Genomic DNA, 13,262 nt, shown 5'->3' on the forward strand with positions numbered 1-13,262 from the left:
CTGCTCCAAGAAGGGCCCCAACCCAAGCTCAGAAAAGACTCCTAGTCCTTTTTTTATTTCTTTCCTTTTTGGATGCACCACGTGGCATGTGGAATCTTAGTTCCGCAGCCAGGGATTGAACCCATGCACCCTGCATTGGAAGTGTAGAGTCTTAACCACTGGACCGCCAGGAAGTCCCAGGACTCCTAACCTTGTGTGGGGTGTCCTACACTATAAAACCAGGAGTCCCTTTTCTGCAGACTTCAGATAGGACGCCTCCTCCTGGCCCTGAGAATTCTGAGACCCATTAGCTTCTCTAAACTTGTTCCAGGGGTTCAGTCTGCCTGAAGACTGGAGGGTTTATGTCCCTGTCCAAAGAGTCTGGCTTTAGCCTGAGAGCAATTGGGAACTAGAGAAGATTCTAGAGCAGGGGTATGACCTGCCCATTTATTTTGTAATTAGTTTATGGCCTGGGGTTAAAAGGATGGATAGAGGGGGAGTGATTTAATGAGTGACCCATTAGGAGTCTCTTGTCCAGGTTGAGCCAAAGAGGTTACTAGGTCTTGAGGAATTGCTGTACAATTCAGTCATGGGGTTCTGGTCTGGGCCGCCTGGAGGGGGAGTGGCCGCATGCTTCCAGACAGTTAGAGGCCAGCACCTGGGGGCGAGGTGCATTGGATTTAGCAACAAGGTGGTTATTGGTAAACTAGACAAGTATAATGGGGCAGAAAGCGGTCTGCAGTGAATTAAGGGAGAGGAGAGGTGGTAGGGACTGTGTGGAGTCTTTCTAGAAGCTGGGGGGGTGGGGTGAACGTCAAGAAGTCTGTGAAAGGGGAGAGAAAACAGTCTGAAGGGACGCTGATGAGGCCAAGACTTGCAATCAAGGCCTGAGACGCCAGGAGGAGACTCTTCAGAACTGGCTTCCCGCGGGCGCTGGGCTTTTCACTAGCGCTCAGGCTCCTCTAAAGCCTCACATCACCCATCCCAGATGCTGAGCATCTCTGCATTTTTGGAAGCAGACTCATTGAATCGAAGATATTAGGGATCATACCTCGATTCTCCAAGCTTGAATTCAGAGATATCAAAATTGAATTAAGGTTTTAGAATTGTAGAATCGTGTGATCTCTGAAAAGCAGAATCGTAAGATCTAGACTCAGTGGGGTGGGGTTTGAGAACTTAAGGGTCTACAACCAGCCTGTATGAAAGTAACACACTCCCAGAAGCCTGGACTCACGCATGGGGCAGGCCTGAACCATGAGAGCTGCTGAGGTGCCTGCCACACTATCTCCCCTCCCCTTCGGAGCCCCCAGTCCACCATGCCCCTCCTTGCCAGAGGCCAGGCTCTGGATGGGCTGGGGCAGTACTAGGGCAAAGAGCTCAGCAGTGGCAAGGCTGAGCTGCTGCTATGCTGGCAGAGGGAAGATGGTGGCAACCAGAGAGGGACCACCTGTGGGGCAGGCAGGAAGGGTGCCTTGCCATGGCCCGAGCCCCAGTGGGCTCCAGGTGCTCCCTCCTCCCCTTGTTCCAACTGCTGCTCCTGGCAGCTGTGGCCTTGAACCCTGCACCCAATGTACAGGACAGATGGTGTGCCCTGAGAGCAGTCCCTAGAGCCCCAGACCCTGCAGGACATGGACGTGCAGCTTGTCCGTGGCTGGTTCTTGGCCGTATAGCCTGTCTTGGCCTCTGGCGATGACCAGTACGTGCCCAAGCCCAAGCATGTGTGCCCAGAGCCACCCTGCGCCTGCTGGCATCTCCTGCGACTCTGGATGGTGGAGGAACTGCGCCATGGCGGGCCTGGGCCGGTGCAGCTCCACACGCTGAGCCGAGCTGGCTGACAACTCCGCGCCCTACCGGGGCCAGCTGGCCCACAGTGTCGCAGCGCTGCCACTGCCCCCGGGCAGCACATCAGCAGCCGGGAGTGCCTGGGTACTACAGGAGGCGGCAGTGCGCAGTCTGCACCACCGGCTGGTGGACCTCACCAAGTACTGCCTTATCTTGTCCTCACCGACTGCGACTTGTCACCCCGGGCTGCTCATGGCCGCCATGACCTACCTGCCTGCCTGAGCAGACCATGCACATCAAGCTGCTGGCTTGACCAGGGCACCAGACTGTGTACTTGCTGCTGCACCTGGTGCCAGATGCCCTACCCCATGTGGGTGGTGGCATGTGTTTGTGCCCCTGATGTGGCCACAGCAGCCCCCTTCCCCGGGGCTGCATCCCCCAGCACCCCGAACTCCTGGATCCCAGCCTCAAGGTCCTCGGAATCCCAGGCTAGGGGTCTCAGAATCCCAGCATTAAGATCCTGCTGGATTGGGCCGGAGCTCACCCAGATTGTCCATCTCCAGACATCCAGGCTGAGAGGAGGGCTGGGGGTGTGGGGTGCCAGAGACATGGTCCCCATTGTTAATAAAGAAGGGCCTTTTCATTTTCCCAGCCCCATCGCCAGCAAACTGCGAGCTTCCCAAGGCCACACCATGCTGAGGCTGGAGCTGTGGTGACTCAGAACCCATCCTTTACTCCCACCCAGGTGCCCATAAGGCTGAGTGGGGAGGGCAATGGAGAGGAAAGGACCAGGGGCTGCGACTGTGGGGACCGTCATCTCCAGCAAGGGGGCAGTGAGCTGTTGTTGGGTGCTGGGGATGGGAGGGGCTGCAGAAACAGCTGAGTCCAAGGCCAGAAGTCTGGGGGGAGGGAGGGGTAGGGAGCAATAGCAGCCAGAGCCTGAGTTCGCTGCGCCCCCTGGTGGTTGATCTTCAGGCCGGTAGGCTCTGGGAATACAGAGATGGAAGGGCCCCGATACCAATGCAACAATCACTCTTGGTACAGCAGGGGAAACTGAGACACACACAGGGGAAGGGGCCTGCCTAAGGCCACAGAGGCAGGAACAAGATGGGCTAGAACACAGGGTTCCAGACCATCAGGGGTCTCTCCAACAGTGACAGACATTCTTTCCTTCGGGCTGAATCTTCTGCTTCTCCCAAACATGGGTTTGGGTGCTCGGCCCCTTCTTATCTGGGCAGCTGTGGGCCACCCTTTGGATCGGGATCAGAGGATGAGGTGTTCACCAAGGGTAGACTCTCGAGGCTGCAGAGTAGGGAGGTGGGTGGTGTGGGGAGGGGTCTGCAGGGCTGGTGCTCAGTGGCCCTTTATGGCAGCAAAGACTCCAACTGAGCCACACGGTGGCTCCGGCCTCTATTATCTGAGCTGCCTGCATCCCATCTTATTTTGGGGGAGGCAGTCAGCTCTGAGGTCTATTACAGTCCTCAGGAGCCAGCCCTCAGAGCCCCAGCTCCTGCCTGATTCTTGGACCAGTGCAGGACGGGGGCTGCTCTGAGAGAAAAAAGCACACCAACACGTCACAGCCGGTTTCGACACTGTTGCTTCACACTCACAGCCACAAGCACAGGCCTCGCCCCAGCCCGGCCCCAGGACTCACAGACAGAGCTCAGAGCCTCTGGCCTGGGCTGATCAAAGGCCCCTTTCTTTGTCACTGTGGAGGGAGGGGGACTTTGGCTCTGCTTGTTGCTACTCAGGACTCAAGGCAGTGCCCCGTGCAGCCGCCCCACCTCCACGAAGGCCTCCACGCAGCGGTCAATGTCTTCCTCGCTGTGCACTGCTGAGATCTGGACCCGGATCCGGGCTTTGCCCTTGGGGACCACAGGGTAGCTGAATCCAATGACAAAGATACCTGGGAGGGTAGAGAGTCAACCTGGGGCTCACCAGAGCCAGACAGGCTTTGGCGGTATGACACACAGCTTCTACTTTTCTGAGGACCACAGAGGAGAAGGGAGCTGCCCAAGGTCTCAGACAAGGGACTGCCTCATGGCCTAGAGTTTTCAAGCTTGGACAGGCAGCTGGTGTAAGAGGGGTATTCAGTCTAGGAGTTCCCTCCTTTTCTTTTAGGACCCAGAGCCACTCCTCACACCCCGGCCCCCTTCACCTCTCTTCAGCATGTCATCCGCCATGCAAGAGGCCAGCCGAGCATCACCCAGCATCACAGGGCAGATGGGATGATTGGCTCCCGAGATGGTGAAGCCAGCAGCCTCCATCTTACTCCGGAACCTGTGGGCACAAGCTGGGTGTCACAGGGAGCTGGGGGGGCTGTGGAGCAATCACAAGCGCTCCTGATGGGCATGTGACCTGAGATGTGTGGCCGAATCTGCAGGAAGAACCGACAAAGACAGAGATGCAGACCCAGAGAGGCAGATGGGGAGCCAGGCAGACCAAAAAGGGAGGCAGAAAGACAGGACTGCACAAGGGGGGAGATGCAGGGTCATCTGCAGAGAAATGCACGAGGAAATGGAAGGGAGAGGCAGAGACAGAGAAGAGGGAGGTGGGCAGGCAGGCAGCCACTGGCTTAGAGAGCTGAGTGCCACTGCAACCCTCTGGGGATGTGGGGTGGGCAGAGGCAGAACCCGTAGGCAGGGAGCTATGGGCCTGCGCAGGCACACAGGGCAGGCTCTCACCAGCGCCCTCGCCCTAGCCGGCCCCACCCCACCCGGGACTGCACCGCTGGGTCTTGGCCGCCATAGACTGGACGATGGCGTTGCTCTCCATGAGCAGGTCCAGGGCCTTGGAGGCACAGCCGACAACAGCAGGTGGCAGGCTGTTGGAGAAGAGGTAGGGCCGGGCACGCTGCCGCAGCAGGGACACCAGGGGGCCAGGCCCCGTCGTGTAGCCCCCTGAGAACAAGGACAGAGATGGGGATGGGTGTGGGGTGGCAGTCAGAGGCCAGGAGCCAGAGCTTACCCCATGCCCCTCCTAAGGGGACAGTCCCTGCTGTCTTCTTCCCTGCAGCCCCAGGTCTCCCCTCCCCACCTTCCCCGAGACTCCTCCAGGGCCCTGCACGTGGATTGGGGGAGCCCAGGGGCACAAGCCTGCAGGCACCTGATGCTCCGCCCAGCGCCTTCCCCAGGGTGGAGTTGATGATGGTGACCTGGTCTCTCACGCCCAGCAGCTCATCTGTGCCCCTGCAAGGGAAGCTGCCACTGCCACCACTGGCCACCTGAGTGCCGGATCATGGGTTGGCCTTGGGGGCTGGCCTCCTGGCTTCCCACCCACCCTGAGGAGTCCAACCCAAGGCCTAAGGTGCCATGTGCTCCCACCGTCCTGTGGCCCCCAGGAAGCCAGTGGCGTGGCATTCGTCCACAAAGACCAAGGCATCATATCGAGAGGCAAGGCGACAGATCTCCTGCAGGGGTGCAATGTCGCCGTCCATGGAGAAGGCCCCATCGGTGGCCACAAGGCGCAGCCGATGCTTCTGCAGGGAAGATACAGAAGGTGATGGCTGGTATCATGAGTTGGGCCAAACCACTCACTCACTGTGCTGCTTGGGGCTCTAAAGGCTCACCTTGCCCAGTGCCCAGCACAGAGGTGAGCACATAAGCACCACCACCTTCCTCTCCTTCATCAGGGCCTCTCTGAGCCTTACCCACCTCTTCCAGGGTAGTCTGGAACCACACTCAGCACTGGACAGTGAGAATGTTCTCAGTCTCCTCTCCCAGAGGGGCCAGTTCTATCCATAAGCTCATCCCACCCTGTGCCTAGCAGGGGCCTGCCGCACATAAGGTGCATACTAAAACTCAAGGCAGCATTGCACAACACAATAAAGCTTTGGGTCTGAGGATCTGGGTTCAAATCTTGGTTGTTTCGAACTTTCAGGCTGTTTGCTTGTGAGTGAGGAGTCGGCCTCTGTAAGCCTCACTTTCTTCCCTGGGGGGTGGGGGGTGGGGAGTGCTGGGTGCAGAGGGAGACAGGATAAGGCCAGTCCTTGCCCTTTGAACCACAAGGCCTTGCCCCACCTGTGCCTCCTGCAGCTTGGCTTCCAGATCAGCCATATCCAGGTGGCGGTAGCGGTACTTGTGAGCCTTGCACAGACGGATGCCATCAATGATGGAGGCGTGGTTCAGCTCATCCGACAGGACTGCATCCTCCGGGGTCAGCAGGGCCTGGAAGAAGGCAGTTAGGAGTAGAGCCATCACCCAAACACCTTGGGGTTCTCCCTCCCTCATGACTCCCCTTGAATCAATATTTCCAACCAGGGCATTCTCCTGGCCAGGGAGGCAAGGAGCCCTCTGCCTCTATCTTGGTCCCCAGAGCCCCAGGACTGGGCTGAATCAGGATCTTTGCTCTAGCGAAAGCAGGTGAGAATATGTTTGCTGAATGTGTGGTCCCTAATACAGTTAGCCTTCCATCTGATGTAGGTTACCCTCCAAATGCCCTGGAAGCTGGCCGCTTGTAAGCCCCAGGATTCCTCCTGGAGGCCGACTGGCCCAACCTTGACCTCCATAGGAAATGGGCATTAAGCCTCCAGGCATGGCACTGGCATCCTGCCAAGTTCTCCGGACTGCACACTCCCAAGCCCTCCACAGCCTCGTAGTCCTCGCCAACTCCCACCCGTGGCCTCACACACCTCAAAGAGGCCGGCGTTGGCATCAAAACAGCTGGCATAGAGGATGGCGTCCTCCCGCTGGTGAAAGCGGGCTATCTTTGCCTCTAGATCCTTGTGGATGCTCTGAAATAAGCGAGTGAAACAGGTGTGAATGCTTTCTGGGTCACCTGGGACAAGTCCTGGGGACAGAGGCTCAGGGCCACAAACAGATCCTCCCCCTACTTTTTTTTTTTAAGCTCTTTCTCCCCCTACTTTTTGCACCACAGGATTCACCCAGAGCCAACAGGAATCTGGTAGATGGTTCCCACTGAGGAATTAGGGGCCCACTAGGCACCCTTCTTCCTGGCTGGGCTGTCGTTTTTTAATGGGGTTTGATGGTAGAATTACGGGTGCTGATGGCAAAGGAAGATGTGTCCCGCTTATATCAAACTGAGTTCCTTTTTTTGTTGCTTAATGGCAAAGAAGAGGATTACATAAGTAACTCTAGGTTCATTTGGGCCTCCAATTCTTAGATTTGAAAGCTGTCCAGTGTAAAGTGCCCTGGATGGGAAATCAAGAGTTCCATTCATTTCACCTTCTCCTTTCTGAGAGGACAAATAATAATCATCACAGGGACTCAGAAGCGCTGACTCTTGAGCTAGGCTGTCTGGGTTCAAATCCCATCACAACAGGCTGTGTGCCTCTAGGCAAGTCACTTAACTTCTCTGGGCCTCAGTGTCCTCATCTCTATAACTGGGGCAAGAAGAACACTTATCCCTTAGGATTATTATGTGCATTAATGAGTTAATATTTGTAATGTTCTTAAAATAGCACCTGAAACATAGTAAGCACTATAAGTTTCACGTTTGTAAAAGTTCATTTTGTAACATTTACAAAATAAAATTAATAATGTTTATTAAGCACTATTATGTGCCAGGTACTGTTCTAAGCATTTTCACATATATTAACTTTTTATTTCTTTTCAATTAATTTATTTATGGGCTGTGTTGGGTCTTCTTTGCTGCGAGTGGGCTTTCTCTAGTTGCGGCGAGCGGGGGCTACTCTTCATTATGGTGTAGTGCACGGGCTTCTCATTGCGGTGGCTTCTCTTGTTGCAGAGCACGGGCTCTAGATGTGTGGGCTTCAGTAGTTGCAGCAGGCAGGCTCAATACTTGTGGCTCACGGGCTCTAGAGCTTAGGCTGAGTAGTTGTGGTGCATGGGCTTAGCTGCTCCGAGGCAATGTGGGATCTTCCCGGACCAGGGATCAAACCCGTGTCTCCTGAGCTGGCAGGCAGATTCTCAACCACTACACCACCAGGGAAGTCCCTACATGTATTAACTCTTTAATTTGGGATAATCTTATTAAGTACTATTATCCCCACTTTACCAATGAAGGCATTGAGGCACAGAGAAGTTAAGACACTTGCCCATAGTAACAGAACATATGGTAGTGCTGGGAACCAAGCTCAGGCAGAATAGCTCCGGAGACCTCCATCTCAATCCCTGCCTTCTATTCTTCCTTTCCTGAAGAGGAACAGGTGTAAGGAGCTCTGTTTTGCAGGTGGGGAAATGGATGCTCAGAGAGGTAAAGTTTCTTGCCCAAGGCTTCACAGCAAAACAGAAGCCCGAACCCAGACTTTCTAGTGGACAGTTCTGGGGCTAAGAGTGGGCCGAGAGCTCCGGGATGAGCTGAGCTGGCTAAACCATCCCCGCTAACTGCAGAAGCAGACATCTGGGGTCAGTGCCCAATGCTGGGGACCACCCCCTCCTTCCCCTCCCATCCCCGGCCTGGGCAACACCCACTGTGTACCTGGGTGCCACAGATGAAGCGGACAGAGCTAAGGCCAGCTCCAAACTCCTCCAGGGCCTGCAGACCTGCCTGGATGACCTCGGGGTGGCTGCTCAGGCCCAGGTAGTTGTTGGCACAGAAGTTAAGGATTCCTGAGGTGGAGGACGGGGAATGGACACAGCAGCTCAGGGCAAAGAAGGGCCTGGAAAACTGTCAGTGCCAGGCCCTGGGGACCCAGAGAGGACATGAACCTGGATTCACCCTTGAAGAGGCAACAACCACACGGTATGATCCGTTCTGAGGCAGAGGCCAGGATAGGGAGCTGGGAGCCCCTAAGGAGGCACCGAATCCAACAGCTACAGGAGAGGGAGGGTCAGAAAAGGACTCTCAGCGCAGCGCCTTGAAGGATGGGAAGTTTAAACTCTGGCTTTGGATCACATTCACCCAAAGAGGAACCAGCCCTTCCAGGCACTGGCTTCTTCTGTCCCTGAAGACCACCAGCAACCCCTTATCCGGGCCTTGGTTTCCTCGTGGGTAAAAGAGGACTGGGTCAGAGGACTGCCTTGGTCCCCAAACTCCACACAGTTGACTTTGCTGCCTGGTACAGAACTCCATGTCCAGCAGGGTTGCCTCTGAGACCTTGACCCTTGAATTATTAAGCCCAAAGTGAACACAGCTGACCAGGGAGGAAACTAAGGCTCCAAGAGGGCAAGGTTTACTTAGCATGGGAGAGGCAAAAACAGGATGAGAACCTGGGTCTCCTAATTCCCCATTTTTGGACCTGCTCCAGGCTTCCCTCAGGGAAAGTAGGGACTTCCTAGGACCTGTTTTTTCAAATGAGAACAACAGCACCAAGGATTCCATGTCTATTTCTGGGCAGAAGGAAGGTTTGGGGGCCTGTTTGTTACCAGCACCCACCTGGGGCCTGGCACAGACAAGATGGGCAGTGACCACTGATGAGACAGAAACCAGGGAGGCCTGGTTGGCCAATTCATGGTGTGACTTCCGCAGCAGCCCTTGCTCACTGTGATTTTGACCAGGAAGTTGGTCTCTATGCCCAGGTAGCTGACCTTCCAGCTCCCATATACCAGAAGACCTACACCAAAGCCCAGCTCTGCCTGCAGCCAGCTGGGGGCTTTCAGGCAAGCCACTTCACATCTCTGAGCGTCAGCTTCTTCGTTTGTAAACAGGATTAGTCATTCCACGTGCTGAGGTTTGCAGGACTCCGTGTGCAGCAATTAGTAGAAGCCCGAACAAAGCAGCAGCTCCAGAAATGCGGGATTTCTTGCTGCCACCTTCCCACCACCCTTCCTTGAAGCGGTAAGGTGGGAGCCAGCTGGCTGGCTCTCTTTTCTTCTCACGTTCTCACAGGGCTGGATCGATCCAGCACTGCCCTCCAAGCCAAAAAGGTGCTCAAAGGGCAAACTACCTCCCACCGTGGAAACGTTCGAGTTAACTGCGGGAAGCGGCAAGTCTGCCAGAGAGATGAGAAAGGGTGCAGCGGCTACGTGTGCAGGTGCTCCCGCCCGCCCACCGCCTTCAGGACCTCCATTTCAGCGACAGCCTCAGAACGGCCCTCGAACACCCCGCCAGGTCTGATTCCCAGGAGCGGGAGTTACCTCCGGAGACGCTGTCCACGTGGATGCGCGGCCCCTGACGGGACGTGATGACCCGCTCGCTCTTCCAGGTGCCCGCTCCGCGGATGCCTTCCAGCTCCTTCTCCAGTATACCACGCAGCTGAGCCAGCGCTGACTGCGCGCGGCTGCCGCGGGGAGCCCCGGGGAATGCAGCGCGGAGGACGCCGCCAGCCCACATCATGCCCACCTCGTCGGAGCTCGCCTGCCCGCCCCCGGCCTTGCGCACTGCGGCCGCGGCCCGACCACGTGGCGGGGGGCCGGGCTCCGATAGCCAATCGGAGAGCGACTCCGTTACTGGGGCAGGGGAGGCGCACCCCGGGAGAGGCGGGCGGGGCCCCCCGGGCTCTGCAGAGGACGGGAGTGGATTGATTTGTAAGTTGAGACTGGAGCTATCCGTGTGGGGGAAGGGGAGGCGACAGGGGTGGGAAGGCAAGTCAAAGCCGGACCCATCAGACCCCCACCTCATTGCCAAGCCCTTGCCTACACACCCAGCCCTTGGAAGGTAAGGGGATTCCCTCTGGACGCCGGAGGCAGGCGCCTAAAAGCAGGCTGAGGCACGTTCCGTACGCTCTGGTCCTTCGGTTGCCCGGGTTCTGCCGAGCTCTTGGAATCCACCCCCAACCCCGTTCTCAGGTGCAAACGCCCCCAGACTTCCCCGCACTGCTCGCCCGTCCAATTGCTTCGCATTCTCCTCCAGTCTCAGAAGTATGGAAAAAGACATCGCTCAAGTTTTCCTTTTCTTTTTTCGATTTTATTTTAAAGTTTGAAAATTACAAAGACATCAAATTCTTTCAGTCACAAATAACACGTGTTTACAAATAAACATGGGGAAGATGCGCAATCGCACGTTTTCCTATTAAAAAAAAAAAAAGGGAAAGACGACTGTACAGGTTTTTTTCTCCCAGCTCCCGGGTGTGAAACGTAAGTACTAGCCCTAGATATGTATATATACATATACACACGTACACACAGACCTAGCTCTGAAAAACTACTTAGCAATTCAAAGTCGACTGCAGTATGTCTTACTGTCCACTCCCTGCCCGCCCCTCCTCCCCCATCTACAACTACTTATAAAAGACTCAGAAGTAGAGGTCGGGAGGTTTTTAAAAGTGGTGGTGGCAGGGCCGGACCAGACTGCCAAGCAAAGCCACCTCTCTACAGGAGGAACCAAAAATCTTGGGAAAAGGAAAAAGGTCTTCCTAGGATACAATCCAATTGTGTGGAGAAACCCAAGTTTCAACAGGGCACACTGAGGCACAGGGCTGACTGGCTCTCCACCCTTCCCCCCAGTTTCCACTCCTGTTTCACAGGAGACTTTCAGAAGCCAGGGACCCCCTGTGACCAGTTTCCAGCTGACTGAGAGAAGCCACAGTTTCTTGGACCAGCTGTCACTTCAACCCCCTCCACATCCCCAGGACAATAGGGAGGTCATGGGGCAGACTAACAGAAGTGAGAAGTAAACGGGATTTGGACGCCCCACGGCTCACCATTGGGAGGTGGAAATCAGCCTAAAGAGGGCTTTTTTTCCACCTCCTTTGCTGTCCAGCTGCTGCCACCCCTCTCCTCCCCGCCAAGGTTCTGAAACTCACAAGCAGTGCTCAACTTAAAGAAAGCTCGATGGCCTCACAGGTACTCCTACAAACCTTACAATTCTCGGGCTCCCTGTCATCTAGCCACAAGAAGCTGCCTTGCCCATTCTCCACTCCCCCCACCCCCACCTTTACCTTCAGAGTGAACCAACCATCTAACTAAACAAAACACACAAACCCACCCAAATCCCCCAAACCCATTAACAACAAATTAACAAAACAAAATATAAGTACATTCTCATCACTACAGAGATGAGATTTGTTGTTGCTGTCCTTGCACGATTGGTTAAGGAAAAATGAATTATTCCCCAATTTCTGAGGAATACAAATTCTGTCTCTTTATAAAGTCAGAAGGGAAAAGGGGCAAAGGGTTGCAGATGAGGATCAAGAGAGAAGAAAAGAGACAAGTATTTACAGAAAATAGGAGACAGGCAGGAGTGTCCACAAGGAAAGCCTCATTGTCACTTCTTCTTGCCGGCCCTCTTGGCACTGGACTTGGCTTTGGGCTTCACTGGTTTGGCCTTCTTAGGCTTGGATGCCTTGACTGGCTTGGCTTTGACAGTCTTGGGTTTTTTGGCTTTCTTGGGCGTGGCAGCCGGCTTCTTCTTGGCCTTCTTGACTGGGGTGGCTTTGGGCTTCTTGCTTGGGGCTTTGGAGGCAGCCTTCTTGGGTTTGGCAGCCTTCTTCGGCGTGGCCACCTTCTTGACTTCCTTCTTCGTCTTCTTGAAGGCCACTGACCTCTTGGGCTCGTCACTCTTGGCCAGCCGGAAAGATCCCGAGGCACCCACCCCTTTGGTCTGCTTGAGGACCCCAGTGGTGACCAAGCGCTTGATGGACAACTTGATCTGGGAGTCGGCGTTCTCACCCACCTTGTAGTGGCTCTTGATGTACTTCTGGATGGACTGGCGCGAAGAGCCAGCACGGTTCTTCTCCGCCTGGATGGCAGCCACGATCATGTCTGAATACTTGGGGTGGTCTGTGGACTTCTTGGAGGCCTTAGCCCGCTTGGGCTTGGCCGCAGGGGTGGACGTGGAGTTCTCGGTCATGGTGGCCTGCCTGGTCCTGCTGTGGAAAAAGGCACCTTCCAAAAGGCCAGCCCTCGTCGGAAGCCGAGGAAAGCCTGTTTCGGGATCTGCTCTGGCGCCTCTGGCTCTCAGGGACCTGGCTCGGGTCGCGGGGGGGACTCGCTGGGCCGGGTCTGCGTGGCCCAGCCCCGCCGGTCTGTCGGTCGGTCTCGGCGCACGGCGCTGGCGCTGCCTCCGCCTCCGCCTCCTCTGCCTCCCTTTTCCCAGCTCCGCGTCTGGCGCTCGGGCGGCGCATCCGGGTATTTAGCGGCGGCGGGCGGACCGCGGTGAGGACAGGGCTGCTGGCTGCCTGCTCCGGGCCCGGAATGGCGCCGCGCCGCCGCCATCTGTGTTTCTTCCGCTGAGCAAATCCGACCTTTCCCCCCGGCCCGGGCCTTCCCGCTCCCCGCCGCCGCCCGGGGCCGCTGCCTGGCTCCCTGGGCTCCCCCGCCGGGCATCCCGCCGGGCCGGCCACCGCCCCCCGCGCCCGCCATGCGCCCCAAACGGCGCCGAGGACGGCTGGCGCGCCGGCACATTTCCCCTTTGCCGGGGGCTGGCTCTGCGGGGCCGGGGAGCCCCGGTGCGGGAGACCCCCCGTAGCAAAGCTCCCCCCTGGGGCTACCCGGGACCCCGCTCCCGGCCCGCGGCGGGACCCCCCAGCCCGGCGGAGCGGCTCGAAAGCGGCCCCAACTAACACACGGGGCCCCGAGCCGGGCGACTCCCAGCCGGGCCGAGCCGGGACAGGGGGGAGGGGTCGCTCCCCCGGGGTCCGGTCACCTCTCGGGGGTCATCCCGCCACCGGGCCCCCCGCACCTCTACCCTCTCTCTGTCCA

The 13,262-nt window shown here is 56.7% G+C and overlaps 2 protein-coding genes across 2 annotated transcripts; both read right to left on the reverse strand.

Annotated features, from left to right (window-relative positions):
- Positions 1 to 3,338: 3,338 nt before the first annotated feature.
- GCAT (glycine C-acetyltransferase) lies at positions 3,339 to 10,017 on the reverse strand. Its single transcript, XM_057742018.1, has 9 exons — positions 9,759 to 10,017; positions 8,161 to 8,291; positions 6,392 to 6,493; positions 5,781 to 5,927; positions 5,085 to 5,239; positions 4,867 to 4,949; positions 4,490 to 4,661; positions 3,920 to 4,041; positions 3,339 to 3,667 (listed from the first exon to the last, which is right to left on the reverse strand). Exons 1-9 carry the CDS (start codon positions 9,955 to 9,957, stop codon positions 3,516 to 3,518), a joined length of 1,263 nt encoding a protein of 420 aa, XP_057598001.1. The 5' UTR covers positions 9,958 to 10,017; the 3' UTR covers positions 3,339 to 3,515.
- Positions 10,018 to 10,505: 488 nt separating this feature from the next.
- LOC130857420 (histone H1.0) lies at positions 10,506 to 12,681 on the reverse strand. The gene has a single exon (XM_057743072.1). The coding sequence runs from the start codon at positions 12,409 to 12,411 to the stop codon at positions 11,827 to 11,829; it is 585 nt and encodes a 194-aa protein (XP_057599055.1). The 5' UTR covers positions 12,412 to 12,681; the 3' UTR covers positions 10,506 to 11,826.
- Between the last annotated feature and the right edge of the window lie 581 nt (positions 12,682 to 13,262).

This window comes from Hippopotamus amphibius, chromosome 7 (assembly GCF_030028045.1).
Source record: "Hippopotamus amphibius kiboko isolate mHipAmp2 chromosome 7, mHipAmp2.hap2, whole genome shotgun sequence".
Classification (NCBI taxonomy): Eukaryota; Metazoa; Chordata; class Mammalia; order Artiodactyla; family Hippopotamidae; genus Hippopotamus; species Hippopotamus amphibius.

Excerpts from the sequence above, each read along its gene's own strand:
- LOC130857420 (XM_057743072.1), bottom strand. The coding sequence starts at position 12,411 with ATGACCGAGAACTCCACGTCCACCCCTGCGGCCAAGCCCAAGCGGGCT.
- GCAT (XM_057742018.1), bottom strand. The coding sequence starts at position 9,957 with ATGATGTGGGCTGGCGGCGTCCTCCGCGCTGCATTCCCCGGGGCTCCC. Across the intron at positions 4,662-4,866 it reads GGCGCTGGGCGGAGCATCAG|GGGGCTACACGACGGGGCCT; the intron begins GTGCCTGCAGGC and ends CCTTGTTCTCAG. Across the intron at positions 3,668-3,919 it reads GGATGACATGCTGAAGAGAG|GTATCTTTGTCATTGGATTC; the intron begins GTGAAGGGGGCC and ends CTACCCTCCCAG.